Genomic DNA, 24,711 nt, shown 5'->3' on the forward strand with positions numbered 1-24,711 from the left:
CAGAAGAAAATAAAGCAACATTTTTAAAGTACAGAAAGGAAAACAAACAATTCTTTACCTACCATAAGTACACTTTAAAAATGAAGGAGACATATATATTTTCCAGACAAGCAAAAACTCAAAAAATTCCTAACCAGCAGAACTACATTACAAAAAATGTTGGGGAATATACTGCAGGCAGAAGGAAAATTATATCTGATGGAAAAAATTTTTTATTATTTAAATCTCTTTAGGGATAATTGATTATTAAAGCAAAAATAATAGTATCATGGGATTTCTGTAAAGAAGCAAAATGTACAAAAACAATACCACAAAATAGAGGAAATGAAAATATACTTATTTTCTCATGAACAGTGCACTATTACTTGATGCTAAACTGTGGTAAATTAAAGACACATACTATAAAATGTGAAACAACCAATAAAATAACACAACAGAGTTATATCTGCTAAACAAAAGAAATGGAATTATAAAAAGTAATTACTTCACCAAAAATAAGTAAAATGGGTCAAAAATCATGGATTAAACAGAAAACAAATGGCAAGATAATAAAGTAAATCTACAATATCAATTATTACATTAAATTCAAATAGTCTAATAAACACCCCTATTAAAATGAAAGATTATCAGGACAAGAAAAAGATCCAACTCTATGCTGCCTCCAAGAAATCCACTTGAGATAAAAGTTAACAAATAACTTAAAAGTAAAATGATGAAAAAAGACACATAATTCAAGCACTACTCAAAAGAAAGCTGGGGAATTCCTGGCGTCTAGTGGTAAGGACTCCATGCTTTCACTACAGGGGGCATGGGTTCAATCCCTGGTCAGGGAACTAAGACGGTGCAAGCCTCACAGTGTGGCCAAAAAAAAGAAAGAAAGCTGGAGTGGCTATATTAACATCAGAGTGGATTTCAGAGCACAAACTATTATCAGAAATCAAGAGTTTCATTTCATAATAATAAACTAATCAGTTAATCAAGAGAACATAATGATCATAAATGCTTAGGATCTAACAACAGAGCTTCAAAACACAGAGTACAAACTGAACGCACTACAAAGATTAAAAGACAAGTTTACAGTTGTCGTCAGAGATTTTAAAATGCCACACACAACAGAACTGAAAGAGCAAAGATGGTAATGCTGTCAACCAATGTAAGTCGTATTTTTCAGAACACTCCACCCAACAGAAACAGAATCTACCTTCTCCAAGACAACATGGAAATTTACCAAGATTAAATTTCAAATGATTGAAGCTATACTACACTTTTCAAACAAAATGAAATTAAATTAGAAATCAATAACAGAAAGATACCTTAAAAATACTCAGTATATGGAAGCTAATATATTTCAAAATAACCTATAGTTAAAAAATAAAAGATGAAGGAAATTAAAAAGTATTTTTAACTGAATGAAAATGAAAACACAACATACCAAAATTTGAAGAATGCATCAAAAGCAATACTTAGAGGAAAACTTAACAGCACTAACACCTATCCAGAAGCCAGGATTGAGGGCTGGGTGAAATGGGTGAAGAGTCAAAAGGTACCAACGTCCAGCTACAGATAACTGAGTTAGGGGGACGCAGTGCAGCACAGCAATTATCATCAATACTGTACTGCATGTGTGAAAGTTGCTGAGATCTTAAAAGTCCTCAGCACAAGAAAAAACTTTTTCTTCTAACTATGTATGATGATGGATGTTAGCTAGACTTACTGTGGGGATCACTTCCCAATGTAAACAAACGTCGAATCATTATGCTGTATACCTGAAACTAACACAATGTTATATATGTCAGTTACACCTCAATAAAAAAAGTAATTTTTTAAAACGTATATACATATATATCATGAGCAGGAATGCAAAGCTGATTCATCATTTGAAAAATCATTCAATGTAATTCATCATATTAATAAATTAAAAGGGAAAAACATATGATATGCCAACAAAGAAAAAAATTTGACAAAATCTAACATCCATTCTTGATAAAAAACTCTCTGCAAACTAGAAACTGTAGGGAGATTTTGCAACCTGATAAAGAATTAGAGTCATAATGCACAGCAAACATGCTTAATAACGCAGAAGATTTTTGAGTCAGGCGAAGATTACTTAAGATTCTACACAAGAAGCACAAACTCAACACAGAACAAAAGTGATAAATTAGACTTCACCAAAACATAAACTTCTGCCCTCTGAAAAAACACTAAGAAAAGGAAAAGACAAGCCACTGTGGAAAATTATCTACATAGCAAATATCTGATAAAGGAGTATCCAGTGTATATACAGAACTTTTCAAAATTCAGTAATAAGAAAACAATACAATAAAGAACTGGGCATAAGATTTGAATAGTTAGAAGTGAGCCAACTTGAAAAGGAGAAAATAATTATATGAATAACAGTGCTCTAAGACACAAAAAAGTTTGCTCAATAGAAGCACAGTTGTTATTGCTATTATGCCCTATTCTACCCAAAGGCCCCTGTATTAACAGAAAGAAGAACTCTCAGGACCACCCTCACAAAGAGGACAATAAACAAAGAAGGGTGGGGGAAAAGGAGCATGACACTATTTCTTAGGATGACCCTCAGCTCAACACAGGCAAACAGCAAGAAGCCACAGCAAGAGCACAGACAAAAAACAAACATACAGAAAAAAAACCAAAAACAAAGAAACCCAAAGGTGGCCATCCAGATGGGCAGTTCTTACCATCATGCTTAAAACAAGTAAATAAATGTATCTGCTTGTTTAAAACAAGTAGATAATTTGCGGAAATTCAGAGGAATGTGTGGGTCTCAGATCCTTCACATAATCCTCCACAGGATATAAACACTGAAGAGCAAGTTCAAGGCCATTCCCCCAGGCCACTGTCTCAAGTGCACAATTCTGCAGCGCCACCTACTGGTGACTCGCTGCCCGGGCCGCCCCCCTGCCTCACCATGGCATGGGCCAAGGGACACCACTCCTTTAGGTCAGCACCCGGAGTGGCCTCGAGAAATGGTCAGATGGAATGCACACGGGGTTTTGCCTTCCCCTGTGTCTCCAGGACTCCCATTACTAAAAATTTTTATCACGTTTTTAGGTCTAATTTTCAGATATCTGATTAAATAGTTTTTGAGTAGGGGCATAAATCGGCTCAAGCCAAGTACTGAAAAACAAAAATGTGCAGCTGAGATAGATTTAAAAGGCAACTGCAAGCTTTTGAAGAGACAGATGCAAAAGAGGCAGAGAAAGCAAGATTCAGAAAAATCAGGCACCTGTGGCCTTTCATGTCGAATTCTGCCTGTATCACTAAGCTTGCAGGAGCCTGATTGAAATAACCTGTGACCAAGCAGAACAGAAAAGTAACATGCCCTACCTTACAAGCTGAGGCAAGCAGAGTCTGTGAACTGCTACAAGCAACACAAAATATCTCATAGCCATGTCCGTATCTAAAATTCAAAAAGAAAAAATGGATGGCCTCTGTTTTAGGAAATGTATCTATATATCTCATGCTGCAAAATTTTTTAATGTGAAAACATTAATCTCTCTAGCTAACACACAGTTCTTTTAAGAAACATTTCTGTCAAGGGAAGTATCTGGGGTAAAAGCAGAGAGTGGAGAAAAATACAGCTTTCTAGCAATACTATAACTTATTCAAACTACTAAATTAAATACAAGTTTTCACCCCTAGCCAGTCAGTATAATAAATATTAATAACAAATCACAGAAAGGTTCGGATAGGGAACCACTGTAGAAAAAAAAAAGAGTAATAGTTTAAAAAAAAAAAAATGGTGCTATGCCTCTCTACTTTAAAAAACCAAAACCAACAAATCTAGGAACTATAATACACAGCATTATAAAAATCTAAGTAAAGTTTGATTCTCACCCCTTATGAAGGCTACCAAGAGATCTTTAGATCTGGGGGTGGGGGAATGTGGCTAAGAGGAAAGCAAAGGAGAAAATCAAATTGTGGGGGGAAAAATATCACAAGTTAGGATAGAATCAGACCAAACAGCTAAGTATAGTTTAACTTACAGTTTTTGAACTTCAGGCCACAAAGTGTTTTGCAGCAGATGGTCCTCAGTGGGAGGTTCTATAATAAATTTACAGTGTTGCGGTTAATTTTTCTATTTTCAAGCAAGTGAATTCTGAAGCACATATTGAGGTCAGCAGTGACACATGCCACACTATGTGTACTAGTGTTTCTAGTAAACCATACTTTTGCCTTTTCTTACCAGTAAGTAAGGAGGGTTGGAAGGCCACCTGGTGATACTCGAAACCACTGAACAGCTCCTCTTCATCAGAATGCTGAGAAGCCATATCTCCTAGTTTAAAAGAAGCATCAACATCACGAACGTGGTCCCATGTCTCCTACACACATCCCAATGTTAAGGCCACCAGTGAGAAAGTGGTGGCACTTCAAGGGAAGGAACGCTGTGTTCACGTGATTGCAAAGCCAAGGGTATTTCCACTGCTCTGGTATTTTCCATATGCACTGTGGTCAATTTCATAACAATTCCTTCCTTTTCCTTTGACTGAATATCTCCCAAACTTTTTATAAACTATGGAACGCATTTTTCAGGCAACCCACATTAGTATCTGTGGTTGTAAGTGCTCCATGAAATACACTTTGAAAAGCGGCACCTATTTCAGGGTGTGCACGGGCACACAGAGCAGTTACCATGAAATATCTGACAGAGAGCAGAGATGCCTGGACTGTGATTTATAAAAAGAGAAATCACCTGTAATGAACACTAGTACATGTTATACAAGCGTGTGACTAGGTGGTAAGTACCATAGGTTCAGTAATTCTGGAGACGAATTCAGATGAACTCAGTCTTACCCTGAAAGACAGCTTTATTGGATAATCCCAAAGCAGGGACAGTAGCTCCTTCTGGAAGATCACCGTCTTGCTGGAATAAAAAGTGTGAGACATGTCTTAAATGCTAAAAGATACTGTTACTTCAGGCACTGCAGGGGGAAAAAAAAATGCTATGCTCATTAATGCTGAGAAGCAGTGTAAAGACCACTTACACTGAAGGTTATCTACCCAGACTTCCGTTTTCTGAACCAAGAGATGAAATGCTAAGCATTCATTCTCCAGCAGACAGGCTCCAGCTAACCCCAGCCCCAGCCCCCACCCAATCCATAAAGTTGGGTATCTCTCATCCACAAGATCACTGAACCCTCACAGTTCAGTGAGTTTCAGGGTTTGACAAGGAAAGCGCTGTGATGGCTTCTAGCGAAGAGTGGGCTGAAAATGGAAGGCCTGAACCTTTATTTACAAGAGAGTCTCATGGGTACATCCCTAGTGATGCTCATGCAAACATGTTTCCCAGGAAGCCACAGTCATAGTATTTTCATTAAACATACTTAAAATTTTGAGTATTTTAAAACTTTTCAACAGAGTACTCTTTAAAGTGGCAATAATCTGTTTATATGCTGCATATCAATTAAGTTATTACAAGTGAAACAAATACTAACCATCAAAATTGGCACATGTCCATAAGCTAACAGCATCTCTTAAAATCTAAACTTTGTATTGATGGAACTGAACACAAACATGAGCAATGGGAATTTAAACTCACCAACACTGGTTACCGGAGACACAGGATGCTTCATTTTAGAAACCAAGAAAATGAAACACCATGGAAAACAGCAAAAAAGAGGCGTTCCTACATATCCCAATATTTAACATGGGGAAAAAAACATCTAAAAAGCAGCAAGCGGCTTTCCAGTCTACAGCATCCCTGTATCTTGGGACACAGAACTGAATATATACCAGGGACTAACCTCTCATGAAATCCCACTGCCACATTTCAATCCCTAGAATTGTTAGATCCTCAAACCAGCCAGCCCTCCACACGATGCTCCGTCTAATGACCACAATCCAGGCCCCTCTTTCGATCCTGTTCTGTCCATTAGCATTAGAACTATGTAATAGGATCTTTCCTCTTTGCCTAACTAAGACAGCCCGTGGCCAGAGGTGTCCATGGGACACTCTAGGAAGTGCAGCTGGACATTTCTTTTAAAACGATTCTGTTTTTCTCCCAGACTGATGCTAATGTCCCTGCCTTCAAAGTCTCTGAGCTCAAAGGTATCCTGCTCCCACATCACTCTTCCCCACAAAGCGCATTTCATCACTTCCTCTGTTCAGGACCCGTCGTCAGTGCCAGAGTCTCAACTGTGTCTGCCTCCCAGGTCCTCTACCATTAGACCCTGCCCCAGTTCTCCATTTCCCTTGGTAACACTTTTCATTCAAGCAGCTCTGACCACTTCTCTGCTCCCTTTCTCGCCTTCCTTCTGCCTATTAAAAGTGTACTTACCCTTCTCAAGCTCAGAAGCAAATTTGTGACCCAATTCTAAGGACTGCAAAGGACTGTATAACATGCATTTCTGTGTAATGCAACTACCTGGCTACTTGCTTTCCCTTCCTTCAAAACTGGTTACTTGCTAATTTTTCTAACCTATGTATTTTTATAAGTGCTCAAATCTTTTGTAGAAAGAGGATAAAAATGAACATTAATAAAAACTCACCCCTTTCAAAATTCAAATGAAGCCCCATTTTCTCATTACTGCAGTGACACTTCTTCCTATGACTATTACTTTAGCCAACACAAGATTCAGCAATTAACTGGTTTTATCTAACAATTTTAAGTACATGAGCTCCACTGCCCCCTACCCCTAATCTACATCGAGATGATAATCTCCTTGAAAATATAACCTATTGTGTTTTATCACAGTTACCAAACACAGTGAATATACATAGTATTTGTATCTTAATTTAATATTTTAATTCTTTAACAGTGTCTTGGGCTTACCTGTTATAAAATTTATTATACTAATATTTAAATTACTGCCTGTACAGTATACACAAAAATTTATCAAGCCAATGATAAAATGATTTGACTTCCTTTCTACCCATACTCTCCATTTACAGTCTTAAGTAAAACTTCTTTAAAATGTTATATGAAGTGGCAAGATCTAGTTAAAACATTTAGGGGAATACTCACATCACAAAGCACGTGATTCATTGACTGACCCGTAATGGCACAAAAATTTTCCACAAAATTCCGAGGTGCAGAAAATACTCGAAGAACTTTTTCATCTGCTCCAGACACAAACTGAAACCTACTGATCATTGCCAAACATTTAAGATCATATCCATGTATCTGAGGCCTTGCAATTTCATGCCAAGTCACCTGGGTGCCAAAAAAGATTAAAAAAAAAATGATCGCACATTTCAAAAACTGAATTCTTTTCAACAAGCAAAGTATCAGACATAAAATCATTCATTATGCCACGGAAATATGACCATGGGGCAGATTCATCCATGTTGTTATGTACAGTTCAATACTTTTTTCTTGGTATAGCCATACAAAAGTAGTATTCCTTCTGTATGGCTATACCACAAATTACTGATCCACTCACCTACTCAGATATCTGGGTTGTTTCCAGCTGTCTTACTGAGAAAACAGTCATGAACTTTCATTACAAGTCTCTGTATGAATATATGCTCCCATTTCTCTTGAGTAAACACTTCCTATGGGTATGATAATTGAATGATGATTGTATAATTTTTAATAAACTGTCAAATTATTTCCCAAAGTGCCTATACATTTTACAATCCCACCAGCAGTGTAAGAAAGATCCAGCTGCCCACACCCTCATCAGCACTTGTGCAAGTCAGCCTTTCAACATTAATCATTCTAACAGCGATGTAATGGTATCTCATTATAGCTTTAACGTGCATTCCCTAATGACTAATGGTACTGAAATCTTTTCCTGTTCTTACTTTCCATTAATACATCATCTTCAGAGAAATATCTTTTGCCCCATTCCCCCCGCTCCTCTTTTTTACTGGATTGTCTGTTTTTGTTTTTACTGAGTTCTAAAAAATTCTTTGTAGACTCTAGATAAAAATCCTTTATCAGATATGTGTTTTGTAAATATTTTCTCCCAGCCTGTGACTCATCTTTTCATTTTCCTGATAGCGTCTTTCAAAGGGCAGAATTTCACACTTTGGATAAAGTCTGATTTACCGAAATTTTTTTTTTTAAAGGATCATGAGTAAACAACAACTGAGTCATACTGGTAGCAAATTACCAAGAGTCACTGAAAACCACTCCAAAATCATTTGCCTTTTTTGCTTGACTATAGTGTGCTCCCAATGTTCTCTCTTAATTTTAATCTACCAAAATGCTGCTAAAGCAGAAATGCCAATGGCCAATTTCATTAGCACAGTCAGTTTCATGAATTTTTATCAGAAACTGAGTATACTTTGTAGTATAGCTCAGTTCAATGATTTATCAGTGGTAAAGTTTTATTGTGGTTTTTGAAAGCTTAGGGCCAAGACTGAAAGGTTTCTTCAACAAACACTGGGCTCAACCACTATTAAGTGACACTATATGATATTAGAAATTAGCTTTTACTGCACATCTGACAGTGTTTCCTAATGAATTAAAACTGAAATTACAAGGTATAAGAGAACTTTTTTGTGGAACTAAAGTAAACACAATTTGGCAACTAACATTTGAATTGTTTGAATTATAAAGAATACATGCATGCTTAAATTTGTTTTTTTACTGAAATACAGTTGAAATATGTAATATTATGTTAGTTTCAACACAGTGTACAACATAGTGACTTGACATTTAAATACATTACAAAACGGTCACCATAATAAACCTAGTAACCACCCACCTGTCCTCATGTGAAGTTATTAAAGCATTACTGACCACATTCCTTATGCTCTATACCATACCCCCGTGACTTATTTACAACTGAAAGTTTGTGCCTTTTCATCCCTTCACCTACTTCGCGCAGCTCCACACCTCTGGAAAACACCCATTTGTTCTTTGTGTAAGTTTGTTTTCACTTTGTCTGTTCGTTTGTTTTTAGATTATACATATATATCACATTGTCTTTCTCCATCTAACTTGTATCACTTAGCACAGTATCCTCTAGATTCATCTATTTTATTATAAATGGCAAGACTTTATTTTCCTCTTTTAAATTTTTTCTTAATTTTTAATTTCACTGAAGTATAGTTGATTTAAAAGGCTGTATTAATTTCTGCTGTACAGCACAGCTGACTCAGTTATAATGGCTCATTTTTTAATGGCTAATATTCCACTGTATATATATACCATGTCTTCTTTATCTATCAGCAGATACTTAGCTTGGAGAAGGAAATGGCAACCCACTCCATTACTCTTGCCTGGAGAATCCCATGGAGGAAGGAGCCCGGTAGGCTACAGTCCATGGGGTCGCAAAGAGTCGGACATGATTAAGCGACTTCACTCACTCACTCACTAGATACTTAGCTGCTTTCATATCTTGGCTATTGTTAATAATGTAATTATTTACAATAATTACATTAAATAAATACATGTAAATATTGTAAATAATGCTTCAATAAACATGGGGGTGGATGTGTCTTTTCAAATTAGTGTTTTGTTTTCTTTAAATAAATACCCAGAAATGAAATTCCTAGATCATGGGGTAGTTCTATTTTTAATTTTTTGAGGAGCATCCACTCCATTTTCCATAGCACTGCTATAATTTACGATCCTACCAACAGGGCAGGAGGGCTCCTTTTCTCCACATCCTTGCCACCATTCGCTGTTTGTTACCTATTTGATCACAGCCACTCTGAGAGATGAAAGGGAGTATCTCATTGTGGTTCTGATTTGCAGTTCCCTGATGGTTAGTGTTGAGCATCTGTTCACGCATCTCCTGGCCATCTTATGTCTTCTTTGGAATGCTTCAGTTTTCAAGAAACCTATTTTCCAGGGCAGCTGTAACATTTTGCATTCCCACTGGCAATGTATGAAAGTTCCGGTCTCTCTGCAACCTACTACCACTTGCCACTGTCTGTATTTTATACCTCAGATATCCCGAGGGTGTGCAGTGGCATCTCATCATTTTAATTTGCATTTCCCTAATGACTTATGTTGCTGCCCCTCTCTTCATGAACTCAGGGATGTTCTTTTCAAGTGGATCCATCAAGAAGGAAGATGTTTTACCTGTGACTGGTCTTTTCTCTTCCAAGGAGCAAAAAGTCGAGTTGTCTGGTCAGTACCAACAGTGATGATAAATTCTCCTTCTGGATCCCACGTTAGGTCTTGGACACCATCAAAGTGTCCTGAAATAACAATCTCTGGAGTCCATTCTTTCTGCAATGAAAGTGCTCATGATACATCAAAATAATCAATGTATTTTCATTCAAAATTAAGTCCGATAATGCCTTCAGCCCTCAGGTCTGATATGGGAAAGACCATGGCTCCCAAACAAGGTGAAAAGTTAAGTAAAAAAGATGGAAATTCACAGTAACAGGCTCTGTTTTTCAGTCAAGTAGAATAGAACTTAAACATTCAAATATGTGCTGTGTCCTTCAAAGCAGTTTCCTTGGGGAAGTCCCCTCCATTTGTCATTTGTGAATGCCTCCTGGAACCCAGACATTACCCAATCTTTCTGTGCCTCAATTAACTCTACTCTAAAAGAGCTACCTAGCTCCTACAATCATTATGATAGTCAGATGAATTTATATTTATACAACACTGGCACATACTAGGTATCAGTAATACACAAGTATTTAATTGTCAAACTAAATAATAAGGAGTACTGGGTAACACGAGTCTGTAGATTCTGAGCGTATGCCTGCCCAACTCTTTGTTAAGTAGAAAGCTGCACGTGTAGAGGACAGAGGTTAAATCAAACCTAGTTAGTCGACCTCCTGAGGGAGCCGGCACCAGTAACCAGTAAACAAATAATGAAATGCTGCTGCTGCTAAGTGGCTTCAGTCATGTCCAACTCTGTGCGACCCCATAGATGGCAGCCCACCAGGCTCCGCCATCCCTGAGATTCTCCAGGCAAGAACACTGGAGTGGGTTGCCATTTCCTTCTCCAATGCATCAAAGTGAAAAGTGAAACTGAAGACGCTCAGTCGTGTCCAACTCTTTGCGACCCCATGACTGCAGCCTACCAGGCTCCTCCATCCATGGGATTTTCCAGGCAAGAGTACTGGAGTGGGTTGCCATTGCCTTCTCCAATAATGAAATGAAATATAGAAAATGTCCACAAAGCATCTTTTGGAACAACTCAAGTGGTGTAAAACTTGAACTTTAGAGAAAAATTAAATTTATGTAAATAGCTAAAAGGTCATTCAAAGCCAACGCTGATGAATGTGGTTAAGCCATATTATTTTCTGGCCAAAAACATAAACAGGCTGGAACAAAGAAATCCTGTTAATTTCTTCTGTAATATAAGAATTGACTCTAAAGTTAGCACTAATGGGAATTCCCAAAAGATTTAGAAAAAAGTACAGCACTGTTGACTATCAACACAGCTCTGAAGCTCAGCGTTTGTTTTTAGAAATTGCCCTTGACTATAACAAATGTGTGTGGGATGTGGAGAGTGGAAGCAGCTATGCATGCTTGAGTGGCAGGGGTAAATGGGAACTCTATTTTCTGCTCAATTTTTCTGTAAATCTAAAATTTTTCCAATAAATAAAGTCTATTAAAAAATTACTCTAAATATTTGGTAAACTGCTATTATAAATTTGAAATCAAGTTATAAGCAAAAGTACAGTGAAATTCTGTCCTCTGGTTTGAGTAGTAGGTTTGTCCTCCTTCTCATCTAATGCTTTTTCTCATGAAGGCCCTCAAAGACCAGATAAAATATGGCTCAAAGGAGCTCTTAAGAACAAAATTAAATTTATCCTAAAAAAATCTGGAAGTGTCATAGATAATGATTCCCTAGTTCATATAATAGTAAAAACAATCTTAAAGGTCAACTCCAAATGGCAGATACAAAGGGGAAAAGTGAATCACTGCATGTACTGAGAATTCAAATCCTTCTATATGACACAACTATTACAAAGCTCTCAAACTAAAGGTCAAGCAAATTCATGAATCTGTACCTAAATAAGTACCAGGCACTAACCAATTGCACCACTCGGGATACATGAATTTTTCCTTTGTAAGGGAAGCCATTAGATGCATGTTCAAACTCTGATGACTCAATTCTGCTCTATGTTCTGACTTCTTTCATCAATTTATTTAAAATATATAGTATCAAGTATGTGTCAGGCCCTGCTTTTCACACTGTACAAGTATTAACTCATTTTAGCATCATAAAATCCTTCTCAGTAAAGTTCAGTTAGTTGCTCAGTCGTGTCTGACTCTGCGACCCCATGGACTGCAGCACGCCAGGCCTCCCTGTTCATCATAACTCCCGAAGCTTACTCAAACTCATGTTCATTGAGTCGATGATGCCATCCAACCATTTCATCCTCTGTCGTCCCCTTCTCCTCCTGCCCTCAATCTTTCCCAGCATCAGGGTCTTTTCAAATGTTCTTCGCATCAGTACGGCCAAAATACTAGAGTTTCAGCTTCAGCATCAGTTTTTCCAATGAATATGCAGGACTGATTTCCTTTAAGATGGACTGGTTGGATCTCCTTGGAGTCCAAAGGGTTCTCAAGAGTCTTCCCCAACACCACAGTTCAAAAGCATCAATTCTTCCACACTCAGCTTTCTTTATAGTCCAACTGTCACATCCATACATGACTACTGGAAAAACCACAGCTTTGACTAGACGGGACGTTTTTTGGCAAAGTAATATCTCTGCTTTTTAATAAGCTGTCTAGGTTGGTCATAACTTTTCTTCCAAGGAGCAAGCGTCTTTTAATTTCATGGCTGCAGTCACCATCTGCAGTGATTTTGGAGCCCCCAAAATTAAAGTCTCTCACTGTTTACACTGTTTCCCCATCTATTTGCCATGAAGAGATGGGACCTGATGCCATGATCTTAGTTTTCTGAGTGTTGAGTTTCAAGCCAACTTTTTCACTCTTCTCTTTCACTTTCATCAAGAGGCTCTTTAGTTCTTCTTCACTTTCTGCCATAAGGGTAGTATCATCTGCATATCTGAGAATTATTGATATTTCTCCCAGTAATTACGGATTTTCTCATGATGTACTCTGCATAGAAGTTAAATAAGCAGGGTGACAATATACAGCCTTGATGTACTCCTTTCCCGATTTGGAACCAATGTTCCATGTCCAGTAATACGTGTATACAGATTTCTCAAGAGGCAGGTCAGGCGGTCTGGTATTCCCATCTCTTTCAGAATTTTCCAGTTTGTTGTGGTCCACACAATCAAATGCTTTGGCACAGTCAATAAAGCAGAAATAGATGTTTTTCTGGAACTCTCTTGCTTTTTCCATGATCCAGCGGATGTTGGCAATTTGATCTCTGGTTCCCCTGCCTTTTCTAAAACCAGCTTGAACATCAGGAAGTTCACGGTTCACATATTGCTGAAGCCTGGCTTGGAGAATTTTGAGCATTACTTTACTAGCGTGTGAGATGAGTGCAATTATGTGGTAGTTTGAGCATTCTTTGGCATTCCCTTTTTTGGGTTTGGAATGAAAACTGACCTTTTCCAGTCCTGTGGCCACTGCTGAGTTTTCCAAATTTGCTGGCATAATGAGTACAGCACTTTCACAGCATCATCTTTCAGGATTTGGAATAGCTCAACTGGAATTCCATCACCTCCACTAGCTTAGTTCGTATTGATGTTTCCTAAGGCCTACTTGACTTCACATTCCAGGATGTCTGGATCTAGGTGACTGATCACACCATCCTGATTATCTGGGTCTTGAAGATCTTTTTTGTATAGTTTTTCTGTGTATTCTTGCCAGCTCTTCTTAATATCTTCAGCTTCTGTTAGGTCCATACCATTTCTGTCCTTTATTGTGCCTATCTTTGCATGAAATGTTCCCTTGGTATCTCATTTTCTTGAAGAGATCTCTAGTCTTTCCCATTCTATTGTTTTCCTCTATTTCTTTGCACTGATCACTGAGGAAGGCTTTCTTATCTTTTTGCTATTCTTTGGGACTCTGATTCAAATGGGTATATCTTTCCTTTTCTCCTTTACCTTTCGCTTCTCTTCTTTTCACAGCTATTTGTAAGGCCTCCTCAGACAACCATTCTACATTTTTGCATTTCTTTTTCTTGGGGATGGTCTTGATCACTGCCTTCTGTAAAATGTCACGAACCTCCATCCATAGTTCTTCAGGCACTCTATCAGATCTAATCCCTTGAATCTGTTTGTCACTTCCACTGTATAATCATAAGGGGTTGATTTAGGTCATACCTGAATGGTCTAGTGGTTTTCCCTATTTTCTTCAATATAAGTCTGAATTTGGCAATAAGGAGTTCATGATCTGAGCCACAGTCAGCTCCCAGTCTTGTTTCTGCTGACTGTATACAGCTTCTCCATCTTTGGCTGCAAAGAATATAATAAATCTGATTTCGGTATTGACCATCTGGTGATGTCCATGTGTAGAGTCTTCTCTTGTGTTGTTGGAAGAGGGTGTTTGTTATGAGCAATGTGTTCTCTTGGCAAAACTCCAAAATCCCTCTCAGTTCAGTTCAGTCACTCAGTCGTGTCTGACTCTTTGCGACCCCATGAAATGCAGCACGCCAGGCCTCCTTGTCGGAGAAGGCAATGGCACCCCACTCCAGTACTCTTGCCTGGAAAATCCCATGGATGGAGGAGCCCGGTAGGCTGCAGTCCATGGGGTCACTAAGAGTCGGATACAACTGAGCGACTTAACTTTCACTTTTTACTTTCATGCACTGGAGAAGGAAATGGCAACCCACTCCAGTGTTCTTGCCTGGAGAATCCCAGGGATGGGGGAGCCTGGTGGGCTGCCATCTATGGGGTCGCACAGAGTCAGACATGACTGAAGCGACTTAGTAGTAGTAGTAGTAGGCCTCCCTGTCCATCACCAACTCCTCGAGTTCACCCAAACCCATGTCCATCAAGTCAGTGATGCCATCCAGCCATTTCATCCTCTGTCATCCCCCTTCTCCTCCTGCCCCCAATCTCTCCCAGCATCAGAGTCTTTTCCAATGAGTCAACTCTTCACATGAGGTGGCCAAAGTATTGGAATTTCAGCCTCAGCATCAGTCCTTCCAATGAACACCCAGGACTGATCTCCTTCAGAATGGACTGGTTGGATCTCCTTGCAGTCCAAGGGACTCTCAAGAGTCTTCTCCAACACCACAGTTCAAAAGCATCAATTCTTCAGTGCTCCGCTTTCTTCACAGTCCAACTCTCACATCCATACATGACCACTGGAAAAACCATAGCCTTGACTAGACGGACCTTTGTTGTCAAAGTAATGTCTCTGCTTTTTAATACGCTGTCTAGGTTGGTCATAACTTTCCTTCCACGGAGTAAGCATCTTTTAATTTCATGGCTGCAGTCACCATTTGCGGTGATTTTGGAGCCCAAAAAAATAAAGTCTGACACTGTTTCCACCGTTTCCCCATCTATTTCCCATGAAGTGATGGGACGATGCCATATCCCTCTCAGTAGGTGTTATTACTGTCCATATTTTACAGATGAGGAATCTGAGACAAAGGTTCGGTAATGTCCTCAAAAACATAGCTAGTAAGTTCTGGGGCCAAGATTCACATGCTCCTAACACTGTTTCTGTCATCCCATTTCCCTAAACCCAGAGAAGCAGGTCGCAAGCAAATTAGGAAGCAAGAGATTGGAATAATACTGTAAAGCCGCTATCATACTTACCTAGAGGAAGATTATCCCTCTCCAAGAGAGTAAAAAGTGCAAGAAAGATCTAGAAAAGCCCAATATTTGCAGGATCATTTAGAATTACACATATCAAGAGCCCCTGAGAGCATTAATATATTCCATCATAAAATAACAGGTCCTTCTAAATGCCCTTATGTCAGCCAGTCATTCAACAACTCAACAAATTATCAGTGGAGCACCTAGCTATCCAACAGGAAAACACCAAATTATTTTATCTTGCATAAGACAAAGAAATTAAACATTTTAGGAAAAACTCTCAGCACAAAATGTATATAGCTTAAGGGAGAGCTTAAATTTTATGCAGTTTAAACTTCACTTAAGTAAAAATTTTAACTACATGCAAATTTTAATATTGCAACAATGCTAGACAATTGAATTTTATTCTTAGGAAACCATAAGTTTCTTTCTTAGTATAACAACAGAATAACATCTACAGAAAAAGTGACATCATCTGAACTTAAATGCCTCTACTAAGTTTCTGAAGAGTGTTAGAGGTAAAACAACACTGTTTCCCTAGGCTTCACTTACGATTTACTCTATTTGATCGGAAATGATTTAAAAATATTTTCCTTACTGGGTTGGTAGCATTCTGTTTCCAAAGGTGCAATGCTCCGTGGAAAGCATGAGCGATGATCATGGAGCCATCTTCATTGAACTGGCAATCATAAAATCCCAGGGTATTGCCACCTACTTCTCCTACTCGAACCTACTCAACAATACACAGAAAACAATTCATCACCAATTTCTCACAACAGAAAACAATGATTCCAGAGATTATGTTCTCACTTACTTAACATACACAAAGAGTGAACATCTGTAGCTCTAGGAACACAGACTTGGGATTTACTGCTTAACAAACTCATTTTTCTTGTCCTTAAATATTCACATTTTACCTGTTCTAGCCAAACTCCTGACTCTTCATCTGGAGCCCAAAGAATCATGGTTTTATCCATTGAGGCAGACAACAATCTCATTGGCTGTTGTAGGATACCATCTAAAGAAAAAAACCAAACTACAGTAAGTCCTCTAAATAAAAAATTCAAATTGCACACTTTCATAGAGGCAAAGTGCATTCGCCATGTCCAGTCACATAAGTTAGTTCACGTGTCTAGCATACATTTGTCAGCTGTATGCATCCTCTACAAGTGGCCATGCTTTTGTGTGCTTTACAGCACCGTATAGAGTCCAGTGGCACAGTATTTTTAAGCCAGATCTGCAAGAGGGCGACTTCACTGAACTCCTTGCTGTGCGATACAAGGCACTTTCTAATGAAGACCTCCAATGAAGAATTGGGAGGACGAAGAGAGAAGAGAGGAAAAAGAAACCGAAGAATGAAGAGATTCATGACACAGGAAACGGCAAGAGGATTTTATTTGAGGAGGGACTGTTGGTTTTTCAGGCACAGGACTGAATGTAGACCAGTACACGAAGGCTGCAGCAGCCATTCAGAATGCAATCCAGTGCTACCTTGTCATCTATGACAAGAAAAAAAGAGCTGCTACCCAGACATCACTGGATCATTTTTTCAAGAGGCTTAGATAGAACTGAATCCAGTAAAGAACCAATCCTTTGCCATCAACATCAGGTGTTGAGTGAAACTGCAGCCTGGCCTTCATCTTTCGACAGCCCTTCAGCTCTACCATCTCCCACCTCCCCGCCCTCCTCCCGTCAGTAACTCTTCTTGCCTGTTCACTCGATGCTAGCCCTGTATGCCAGCTGTTGTACTGCACTACGGCACTTTTCAAGGTACAATGCACTAAGATGTTTTATTATTTGTTTGAAAGTATTATACATTTATTATAGTACTGTACTATATAGCTGATTGTATTAAGCTGAAAAGGCAGGTTGTACAAGCGCAAATGCATATTGATATAGTTTTAACAGCTACAAAACACTTTTGTTTATGATTACATAAATGTGTGGTATAAAAGGATAAAAACTGCATGGGAATAACTGAATTCAGCCTTAAGGGAAGGATGGAGGGGGGACGGTTCAGGAAAAACTACACAGGAATCCCCATCTCTATATCTAATTTATCTCTTATTTTAATTTATTGATTTATTTTTGGTCGTGCTGGGTCTCCGTTGCTGCGCGGGTTCTCTCTAGTTGTGGCGAGTAGGGGAGCGAGGGCTTCTCACGGCGGTGGCTTCTCTTGCTGTGGAGCACAGGCTCCAGGCACACGGTCTTTGGTAGCTGCAGTGTGTGGGCTCACTTGTGGCTCGCGGGCTCAGTAGTTGGGCACACGGATTCAGTTGCTCTGCAGCATGTGGAACCTTCCAGGCCAGAGATCGAACCCAGGGCCCCTGCAGTAGCAGGAGATTCTGATCCACTGAACCACCAGGGAAGTCCTATAATATCTAATTTAACTTTTTTAAAACTGCAGCAAATATGACATCATAATAAAAGCTGGATGGTGTTACCTGAGCATTAATTACTGCTGCTCTCTATTCTTGTCTTGGGGAAGGGGCTGGGAAGAGAAAACAGGGCTGCTGCCACGCTCAGCTCTACACCTCAGTGCCAACTCGAACGTGCACACAATCATCACTCCATAAACAGAGGTTAAGGGTAAAAGAAAGAAGGAAAATCTTTACTTAGTCATAAATGATGTAGCTTGGTATTACCAACTTTGTATTTCCAAGGGTAAAGGATCAAGTGAAGTTGGCTTGAAAGTCAATTTCTCTTAAATCCCATAAGGACCAGGTAAAATCTTTAAAGATAAAAAGTTAAAAGCCATATGGCAGTTTTGGCATCAAAGCAGGAATCATACTTTTTTCCCTCTTAGAAATACAACTTTCAATGGAATTGAAGAGCTAGCTGAACGGATTACAGTATTATACTTTGCCAACATGAAAATGTCTTATACTTGAGATTTCTTTTTTTTTAATTTTTTGTTTGTTTTGGCTGGGTTGGGTCTTCATTGTGGCGCACTGGCTCTTCGCTGCTGTGCTAGGGCTTTCTTGAGTTGCAGCAAGCAGGGCTTCTCTTGGGTTGTAGTGGACAGGCTCCTCATTGCAGTGGCTTCTCTTGCTGCGGAGCACGGGCTCTAGGGTACGTGTGCTCAGCAGTTGTGGTTCACAGGCTTAGCTGCCCTGTGACATGTGGGAACTTAGTTCCAGACCAGGGATCCAACCTGTGTCCCCTGCACTGGCAGGCAGATTCTTAACCACGGGACCACAAGAGAAGTCCCTGAGATTTCTAATTACACTCAAAAATATCCTCTACTTCATTTGGTCGGCTTAAAATTCTATCAGTCAGACGTAATTGAAATGAGGGCTTTGTGTTTGCTTTTCTTCCTACCTTTGTAAAATGAAGGCTGCCAATGAACTGCGTTTACCCAGTTTTCATGACCAGCCAGGACAGTCTCCAGAGTAACCGCAAATGTTATTTTAATACCTACAACAACAACAAAAAAAGATTCTTCCCACAAAGTTCTTTGTAAAAGGAACATTTTCATAACCAACTCAGTTGTACAATTACATTAAAAAAAATCAGAACAGAACATGATTTAGATTCAACAAAAAGCATTAATTCTAAATTTCATCAACTTTACCCCTTGTTCACAGGAGAAAAAAGATACATAAATTCTAAAGATGTACAGATTTTTCTTTATGTTTTGCCTACTTAGCTATAAATAAAAATTAAGGAATATGTTCTATTTTAAATTTTCAGGGACAGTGACTCTTATGCTATAATTAAAAAACAAAAAAGACATGCCAGCCTTCTTTGCTATCCTCACTCATTATGTGAAATAGTCTAAACTACCATTAAAAAGAGACAACACCCCTAAGATAAATGTAAAAATAAAGGAAGTCAAATCAGTACTGTGAACTTCCAAACAAAATAATTAATGAAAATAACACAAAAGTTTTCATATTTGGAAACAATATGCTGCTTATAGTATTTCTTGGTTCTCTCCAAAAATCTGTCACCAAATCTCAACTCTAATGGCGTTATAACCAAGAATAGTAATAACAAAGAAGTGTATTTCTGGATGAACAATGTTAAATAAGGATTAACATGATTTTCATACCCATAGAAAATTATCTCCTTTAAATACAACATTCCAACAGAACCTACCATGGAGGGGTACTGTTCTGATGCCAGACAGTAAGAAAATCAGAACTACATATGCCATTCAAATATAGGAATTTAGTTGTGTCTTATGAATATCCTCTAACAAATGTACAAATAATTCACATTATTTCTTTACATCTTCCTATGCTAAAACTGAAATTTAAATTTTACAAACTAATTTATTGAGAAAATACTAAACATTTTCAGCAACTAAAAAAACCTAATATGGTTTAGAAAAGTAAGTTTCATATATTAAAAATGACTTACTCTCACATAAAAATAAAAAAGGAAAAACACATAGTGTAAGTTTCAGCTAGGGATCTGATATTTCTGAAAACCTAACCTTCACATATGTGTGTAGTGATACAGATAAATAAATCAGCTAGGAAATCTAAGAACTACTGCATCAAATATTTTCATTATTACTCACTTTCATTTTCTACATTAAAAGTATTTTCTTTCAGTTTTATGTTATCATCATCTTCCTGAGTCTCTAAAGATGTTGATTTTACATACAGTCTCCATATCCGTATCAGGCAATCTTGTGAACAGCTTGCTAAGAAAAGATCTCTTCCTAGTTAAAAAAACAGATACTATTATTTTTAGAATATTCTATTCTTAAATTTAAGTATAAGAGTTTTTCTTCTACAATATATAAATTTCTAGATTTCATGAAAAAATTAGACTTTGCTTCCCTATCTTTCATTCATTTGACCTGTATTCATTTTCAGTGACATTGACAAATACACATAAAATGCTAATAAACAGTTACAATATTTGGTATTACTATACAATCTACTAATTTCTACGAAGAACTTCTCAAGAATGTCTGCACATGTAATAGCTAGTGTCCTCTTGTAAAGATCAACTTATGTCATCCTCTACCATCCCAACTAATACTTAATACAAAGGATAAGTATCCTCTTTTCTAACTGGGCCAACAGAAAAATGTTACATACAAAGAAAATGTTAGATTAAAACATAAAAGGCTGCTTTTTTGAAAGTTACACATACTTGTCTGCACTATATGTACTTTAGCAATATTTCATACTGACCAAAGGCTGCCCATTCCACGCCTCTTATCCAATCCTCATGTCCAGAGAGAAAAAGCATTTTCTGAAACTAGTAAGATAACAAAAATCACAGGACTTAATGTAAGAATTTAATATTTTAATGTATATCAGTAACCTCATTTGATCTCAGCCATTCCTCCTGCATTTTTTAAAAAAACTGGGAACACTATCTGATCAGTCATAAGATAGAGTTCTCACTTGGGAATGAAAAAAACTCATCATCTATATCATTGAACTGAGCAGTCATGAGTAGATAGTATCTGTAGTCCCCAAATACACCAACTGTTCACAAGGTAAAATGACATATGCTGTAGATACAATATAGAAAAAAGCTGGGCAGCTGAACACAATGATTTTTAACTTTCTTATAAAATGCAAAGAAATAAGTATCTCTGTTATTAACTAGGGATTTCCTAGTAGCTCAGCTGGTAAAGAATCCACCTGCAATGCAGGAGACCCCAGTTTGATTCCTGGGTCGGGAAGATCCACTGGAGAAGAGATAGGCTACGCACTCCAGTATTCTCGGGCTTTCCTGGTGGCTCAGCTTGTAAATAATCCACCTGCAATGCGGGAGACCTGGGTTCAATCCCTGGGTTGGGAAGATCCCCTGGAGAAGGCAACAGCTACACACTCCAGTATTCTGATCTGGAGACTTCCATGGACTGTATAGTCCACGGGGTCACAAAGAGCGGGCATGGCTGAGCAACTTTCACTCAGGCTCTATTAACTAAATGAACATAGGGTTAACCAACCCTCTTTCTGAAACTTCCCTCTGGTTTAACCACTCAAAGAACAGGAAAATATTACAAGGACAAATAATCACTGCTGGGGTGTATGTCACGGTAGGTATATTATACTTCATTTAAATTTCTTAAGAAAAACTACTACTACTACATTTCCCTCTCTTCTTCCCCACCTAACGACCTGTATTCCGCAACAACTCTGGACTTGGAGGCCAAAGCAGCAGCAGAATACCTGGCGATCAAAGAGCGACAAGCGGTTTAACAGAGGACTGTCGAAAAGATTTTCCTATTGGATTGGTCAACTTAGATCAGAACATCCCCCAAATTCTATAATCTAGAAAGTCTGTCTTAAGATATGGAATTAAGCAGAACATAATTGTAGCCTCTTAAAGAAACATGAACAATTACCTGATTGTTTTGTTGAACAAATAAGTGAATTTTGCAGTCATCATCACCACATGCTAATACTGGCACTGGGAGGAAAAAGAGGCATTACTATAAGCATCATATAACATATATATATATATATATATATATAAAATATCATGCAACATCGTAACATCCATCCTAAGTTATGACAATCACCTATGCCGTGTCCTAAGTTCTAGGTAGAGCCTTGACTTCTATTTCCCACATCACTGAACAAATAAATGGAAAGCACTCAATAACATCTTTAGGAATAAAATGAACATTCTAGAATGTTGCATTAAATGGATACTTGGCAAAGAATGACTATTAACAGAATCCTCTGCTCTGTTCTATGTCATTTACTATAGAAGGAGCAGTAAAAAGAGCTCAGCAGTAAAAACAAGCTGGGAGCACTTAACCATGTCAGCCAGAACACTTAACAGGAATCATTAGCCCAAGTGAATAATAAAAAATCAGGGAGAGCGACTAAGAGCCCAGCATCCTGGTTATTGCACAAAGATTTAAGGGTATGTTTGTTACTTTGAGGACCTTACATTGCGAGAATTTGATAATAAAACAAAATTCACAGAGTAATTAAAGAACAAAATGAAAGCACATATATAACTATGTGGTTAAAAAGCTATGAAAGGTGTGACTGTAAAATTAGTTTTCTTTAAATCAATTTTTTAAAAAAGCCATAAAACGCCAGTCACTCAGCCTTAGTGCAGATGCGAAGAAATGAAATTCTATGTAATAAAAACCAGAATAGAACGTGTGCAGTTCCTCCTCCCAGGAAGCCCTGGCAGAAAGTGGAACATCACGTGAGACCACGGAGCTGCTGCTCCCGCTGCAGAGGGCAAAACAGCCTGGAGGTTTCCAGGCCCAGTCTCTGCCCACCAGCTCTGTCCTCCAGGCACCTGAGGAGCCACAAGACTGTCTGACGTGCGCTGGCCACCATCCGGGTAGAGAATAATCAAAGACAGGTACAGACAGGCTTCCCAGCAAAAGGACATTTTTCGTTTAGAGATTTTAAGTGGCCTGAGGCACTCTGCCACTGCGCACGATGGGCAGGGGCTGTCACCTCGAGAGAAATGCTCACAGGGCCCATCCTTAGTACTTTCTCAACTTATCCCAGACCTCCACCTTCTACAGAGCTAGGCAATTTCCCAAAATTTCATCTATATTGAACATATATCTGATAAATTGGAGTATCAATCTCGAGTTCATATTAAATCACTTAAATTTTTAACAGCTACTGAAGTTTCTAACAGCCACCCCCTTAACCTTATGTTTTATACACAGATAGATCATTTGACTACTGAGAACAAAAGTATGTTATCCATGTCTCTCAACTTGTCTTCTGAAAATATTCAGACACAAAATTAAGATCCAATATGTTTCTCTGAGGTCCTGGTTGTAAGGAGATATAAAAATATGCTGCTCTTTTAATATACACTTAGCAGGAAACTCACCATCAATATTAGGCAAAAAAGACAAGCAGAGAGCCAGAGCGAATCCATTTCCAAAGTTCAAGGTCTGAAGGCATGTCACTAAGAAATAAAACACACCATGAACAACTCAGCTTATCCACCTGGAGAGGTCCAGTGGCATCATCAGAACCCTGGACATCACCAAGGAGACGAGAAAAGTCAGTTCTGAGCCCCCAGTGACAATGGGACTTTAAATGGTCAGCTTTAAGGTTACAAGAGAACAAGGTTACAGAGAACAAAAAGACTTAAATGAAAAGGCTTTGAAGGAATTTACATTATCAACAGTTTGGTAAACAGGAATTCTAGAAAAGTGTAAAAAAAAACACGTAGATTAGAATTCTAACATTTCAAAAACTGCTCGAAAGACTGAAAAAATTATGAGGATGCTCTTCTACGATGCTGTTCATTTGATCATTATTATTTCATCTGTTTGGAACAATGTCTCTAAACCTACCTTCAGAACCCTGTTTAGACCAGACTCGAACAGTAGAATCGGAAGCTGCAGACACAATCAGTGTATGCAATGCAATGCCTGGTGCCCTCCTCTGGTAAACAGCATGCACTGCATAAACAGGTCCTTCATGGCCAGAGACGTGGACTGCTTGTAAAAGCTGAATCACAAAGAATAACAAAAACGCTATGTGAAACAAAAGAACTATCAGTTTCACCTGCACTTAACTAGAATCAGAGGATTAAAGGCACTGTTAAAATGCCTGACCCAGAAATAAGTCCTTTCAAGCTGAGACAGTGAAGGACAGGGAAGCCTGGCGTGCTGCGAAGAGTCAGACACAACTTAGTGACTGAACAAGAACAAGCTGAGAAGAACATAAACTTGTGAGAAGTCTGTCTGATTATATTAACAACACACAAAATATGCACATCCCTTGACATAGCAATCTCACATCTAAGAACCTACTCTGAGAGAACAGCACTAATTTAACTGAAATAAAAGACAAATGCAAAAGGATACTTATCATACTCTTCATGAAAACTGCAATCAACTTAAAAGTACTAATAGGAAAAAAAAGTGTTAATAGGAAACTGATTAAATAATTTTAGACTTATATTCTAAGCCAACAAAAAGGATAATGCTCACTTATCACCATGGAAAGACATCTATGACACTGATACCTTTGAAGACTACAGGCCAGATTTGTGGACTGCTCCTCCTCTAGGATTGGTCTGACGTCTCCCCATGAAAAGATTCAGGACTGACATTGTGACGTTGTCACAACATCAGTGTAACACACCAGGAGACATGCAATGTCAGCCTGTTCCACTATCAGTGAAATTACCTTTGATGTTTTAGCAAAGGTAGTGTCAACC

General features: G+C 38.3%; 1 protein-coding gene across 1 annotated transcript in view; it reads right to left on the reverse strand.

The window, feature by feature from the left end:
* ELP2 (elongator acetyltransferase complex subunit 2) overlaps window positions 1-24,711 on the reverse strand; it is a 48,252-nt gene that overhangs the window by 8,773 nt on the left and 14,768 nt on the right. Inside the window, exons 4-17 of the mRNA XM_027525818.1 lie at window positions 23,840-23,996; window positions 23,368-23,445; window positions 21,896-21,960; window positions 20,727-20,793; window positions 20,102-20,245; window positions 18,895-18,990; window positions 16,491-16,591; window positions 16,172-16,303; window positions 10,004-10,153; window positions 6,989-7,177; window positions 4,819-4,888; window positions 4,211-4,300; window positions 4,011-4,068; window positions 3,352-3,424 (exon numbers count right to left, since the gene is read on the reverse strand). Of these exons, the coding sequence (XP_027381619.1) occupies window positions 3,352-3,424; window positions 4,011-4,068; window positions 4,211-4,300; window positions 4,819-4,888; window positions 6,989-7,177; window positions 10,004-10,153; window positions 16,172-16,303; window positions 16,491-16,591; window positions 18,895-18,990; window positions 20,102-20,245; window positions 20,727-20,793; window positions 21,896-21,960; window positions 23,368-23,445; window positions 23,840-23,996 (1,470 nt within the window). The remainder of the gene's footprint in view (window positions 1-3,351; window positions 3,425-4,010; window positions 4,069-4,210; window positions 4,301-4,818; window positions 4,889-6,988; window positions 7,178-10,003; window positions 10,154-16,171; window positions 16,304-16,490; window positions 16,592-18,894; window positions 18,991-20,101; window positions 20,246-20,726; window positions 20,794-21,895; window positions 21,961-23,367; window positions 23,446-23,839; window positions 23,997-24,711) is intronic.

Source organism: Bos indicus x Bos taurus, chromosome 24 (genome assembly GCF_003369695.1).
Source record: "Bos indicus x Bos taurus breed Angus x Brahman F1 hybrid chromosome 24, Bos_hybrid_MaternalHap_v2.0, whole genome shotgun sequence".
NCBI lineage: Eukaryota > Metazoa > Chordata > Mammalia > Artiodactyla > Bovidae > Bos > Bos indicus x Bos taurus.